The following is a 3,983-nucleotide window of genomic DNA, read 5'->3' on the forward strand; positions in this document are numbered from 1 at the left end:
AAGCATAATTCCCATGGAATATTATTTTCTTACTTATTCTCATTATCCATGGAAAGACATGTCATCTTGTCAATTCAAGCTAGTTAATTAGGATAGCTCTTATCCATTGATTCGATTAGGTGAGAATAGCCTTTCAACCTAAGAATCCTTTCTATGTGAGAAAACCTTTCACATCATGGTTGCAAGTGTTTTATGAGAGTAACCTTTCAACAACACAACAACAACAACAACATTGGACACTTCACTCTCAAAGCACCCTTACAACATTTACATAATTTCCATAAGATCATGCATAAACTCATACTTTGCCCTTTCAAGGTTCAAAGTTTGTTTTCAATCACCAAATCTAAAATTCAAACATTAGATAGGGATTTTTATCATAAATTCATGTAATTCTATTACTTCATGCTTTAGATCATAAAACTCCTCTTTCATAATCAACAACCCACATTTTGAGATCACAATTTGGAAAACATAGGGGTTTGCTTGGGTTCAAAGGTGAAACATCATAAAAGCATTCTAAATCATCAATTCATGCATATTTAAACATAATCAAATCATTAAGATCAATAATCAAAAGAACCCATGGTGATTGAAGAAAACCCTAGCTAATTGGGGAATTCTACCATTTGAAATAGGGGAATTTGGGGACTTTGTGAATGAAAGAGATACATGGATGAAAACTACCATACCTCAAGTCCAATTGCTTATCTTCAATGGAGAATTTGGATCCTTAGCTTGAAACCCTAGGTGAAATCTTCTTCTTCAAGTTCTAGAGAGAGAATATTTGGGAGGACTTGGTTTTTCTTTTGGGAGTTTGGAAGATTGACTGAAATGGGGTGAATTTGGGGGTAAAAAGACTTATATAGGGGTTCTAAATATAGGCAAAATGACATAGTATAGGAACTAATTAATTAGGAAAAGACTGAACTCCCCTGAGTTAACTGTCAACTTTGACCGACCTACCAACCGAAGAACCCAGTCGACGAACCGTGGATGGACCTACGGTCCGTCCTGGTGAACCGTGGTTGATGGTCAGAGACTTTTGTCTAGACCTATGGTTCCTGGACCACGGGTCGTGGACCCACCTACGGTCCGTAGGTCCAACCGTGATCCATGCCTGGACAATTCCTAAGGCACCCATCCATGGACCCACCTACACTCCGTGGCCCACACCAGGGGTCGTGGCTGGCCCGAGTGGATGACACCTGGGAGTTTTGAAATCTGTTAAGCTTTCCTCTTTCGGATACGGGGTGTTACACTTTTGGAAAAATTATCATTTTGCCCCTCTCGATAGTTTTCCCAAGTCATGCTTTTTAGTTTATGAAGTTGGTTTTAAAATTGGATTGGAAAGTTGAGACTTTTGGAAGTTTTAGAGTTTTGGACACCTCAAGTTGTTAAAAGTGGTTTTTGACAACAATCGGAACTACGAGTATCGAAAGGGTCTTTAGTTTGTTCCATCAGCTCCAGAATGCGGAATTTGGTCTAGAAGTGTAGGTTTTTTCAATTATGGAGTCCTTTTCGTGGATTTGAGCCCTTGAGTTGGAAGTTTAAGTATAATTAGGCCAAGAGTTGACTTTGGTCAACATTCTGAGTTTGAACGCTAGGATTGGAATTTTGATGACACCACTGGATTCGGGGGATGATTTTAGTCCTACGTGAGGTCTTGGTTGAGTTTTCAGAGGTTTCGAGGGCAGTTTAATGTTTTTGAGTAAAAGTTAGTTTATTGCGACTTAAACGGATAATGGGTCAAAGAGACTTCGTATCTGTGTTCCGACGTTCCATTGAGTCTGGAACGTCGAGTTTGGTTGGGTAGCATATATGGTTTGTGTGTGTGAAATTCCAAACGAATCCCGAGGGTTCATTAGGTGATTTTGGTGAGTCTTGGTGTTTGCTGATGTGTTGTATCTGATGCATGTTAAGTAATCTTTGCGATTGCAAGGCTCTTGGTCGCTGCCACATTGGTATGTGGTCTTGTGCTTCACGATCGCATGGAGGATAGTGCAATCTCAATAGCATCTTGAGCATCGTGATCGCGTAGCCTTGTGTCGCAATTGCGATGGTCAATTAATGAGTTGACCAACATTACTCATCGCAATTGTGAGGTATCGGGTCGCGATTGCGAAGGGTAAAAGTGACTTGGATAGATTCTTCTTTCCAAAATCGGGGATTCATCCTCATTTCACCATTTTTGAGCTTTGGAAGCTTGGTAAAGGAAATTTTAAAGGGGCTTTTCGAGATTCTTCAATTGGGTAACGATTTTTAACTCCCCATCTTTATTACCCACTGTTTACTTCAAGATTTTATTACCCCATCAGTAGAGGCTATTTAATTCCTAATTTTGAAGTCAAACTTTTTGAGTTTTCTCAAGAATTTGGATTTTTAAGAAAATGGTTATTTGAGCTTGGTTTCCTATTCATTACAAGTATCTAGTCAGTCCACACAAATTTATATTTTTTTTCTCCCCTTTTGGTGGATCTTTTTATTTTTGAAGTGAATTTTGTCCATGATTATACAGTCTGTGCACGTAGTCAGGGACGGAGCATCGTTGAAAAATTACTCCATATAGATAGGGAAAATGATTTTTTTTGCATTCGTAAGTTGTTGAATCTGCTTGGCATAATTGAAATCCTGGCTCCGCCACTACTGGTAGTTTACTAACCTTATGCCAATTTTTTTTCATTATTTAGATATTGGTTTTGACTCAGATACGAAAGAGAGGACTACATCTTCAGGGACAAAAATGCAGCCTTTACTGTCTGATTCTCCTTTCGGAGCCATAATTTGTAAGGCTGGTAACCGAATCTGTAGCAGTTTAACAGCAGAAAATCCTTTGACGGGCACCAGATTTTGTGATCTCTGTTGCAGTGAGCCTGGTTTTTGCGGAGACTGCTGTTGTATACTTTGCCGTAAGCTTATCACTTTGGACTATGATGGGTACAGTTACATCCGATGTGAAGCTACAGTAGTTGATGGCCACATATGTGGACATGTTTCCCATCTAGAGTGTGCTCTACGAGCTTACATGGCTGGGACGGTCGGAGGAAGCATCAATTTGGATGCAGAGTATCTCTGTCGATATTGTGATTCAAGGACGGATTTGGTTCCACATGCTTTGAAGCTTTTAAACATTTGCACATCTGTTGCTTCTTATGCTGACATCGAAAAGATTTTGAATGTTGGCATTTGTATTTTGCGTGGCTCACAAAAAAGTAGTGCAAAAGAGTTGTTGCATCGTATTGAATCAATCAATGCAAAGGTATAGCTAATTGATTAATGGTACTTTGTTTCCTATGATGCTATCCTTTTTCCAGTTTTGAGGTTTACAGTTACTAGAATGACCAATTTGATAATCATATCAGCTTATGAAAGGAGTCAGCATTCAAGATGCATTCAAAAAGGAAATCTGTGTGGATAGCACTGGTAACTTCTCTGCCTTGTCATAGTCGTGTTTGTGTTGACCTATCACTTTGACTTGAATATCTGTATTTGAGCAAGATATTTATGTGCAAATGTGTTTATTTTGTTTTAAGTATTGTCTATTTCATGATACAAATATATATACATCTGCGCATTGTAAGTTTTGTCTATTTCAGTGCTTCCTGTAGTCAACAACTACCAAAAACACTTGGTGCAAACTAAACTGCAATATGACCAGAAAATAAAATTGGAGAGCCTTGGAAAGAGTATGAAAGAGGAATTATTTATTGCACAACCAGTGCATCAGTTAAATGCTATCCAACTGCTCCTTGGTCCTAACTAGATGAAGGAAATGAATAGCTTCCTTATTAAGAGTTTGGAACTTTGGTATAATCGGCATAAAGAGAAAGGAATGGATCACTCAAGGATCTCTTGTAGGGTGCTGTTTTGGTCAATTGCAGCAATAACATCTCCTGGCGTAAAGAGTTCTGCCTAGCCCCTACAGCATAGAATTGATTGTCACATCCATGATCTGTCTCACCACATTAGTATGTGAAACCAAA

General features: G+C 38.7%; 1 protein-coding gene across 1 annotated transcript; it reads left to right on the forward strand.

Annotated features, from left to right (window-relative positions):
* The first annotated feature begins 1,744 nt into the window (after nucleotides 1–1,744).
* On the forward strand, nucleotides 1,745–3,446 carry LOC125838009 (protein OBERON 2-like). Its single transcript, XM_049517062.1, has 4 exons — nucleotides 1,745–1,812; nucleotides 2,206–2,252; nucleotides 2,691–3,259; nucleotides 3,363–3,446. The coding sequence occupies exons 1-4, from the start codon at nucleotides 1,745–1,747 to the stop codon at nucleotides 3,444–3,446; spliced, it is 768 nt and encodes a 255-aa protein (XP_049373019.1).
* Nucleotides 3,447–3,983: the final 537 nt, after the last annotated feature.

This window comes from Solanum verrucosum, unplaced genomic scaffold (genome assembly GCF_900185275.1).
Source record: "Solanum verrucosum unplaced genomic scaffold, falcon-dt-bn FXZP01000079.1, whole genome shotgun sequence".
Taxonomy (NCBI): domain Eukaryota; kingdom Viridiplantae; phylum Streptophyta; class Magnoliopsida; order Solanales; family Solanaceae; genus Solanum; species Solanum verrucosum.

What these genes read in the sequence shown, in the direction of transcription:
- LOC125838009 (XM_049517062.1), top strand. Translation starts at nt 1,745, where the DNA reads ATGGGTCAAAGAGACTTCGTATCTGTGTTCCGACGTTCCATTGAGTCT. An exon ending in GGAACGTCGAGTTTGGTTGG is followed by an intron (nt 1,813 to 2,205) that starts GTAGCATATATG and finishes GAGCTTTGGAAG; the next exon opens with CTTGGTAAAGGAAATTTTAA. An exon ending in TTGAATCAATCAATGCAAAG is followed by an intron (nt 3,260 to 3,362) that starts GTATAGCTAATT and finishes TAATCATATCAG; the next exon opens with CTTATGAAAGGAGTCAGCAT.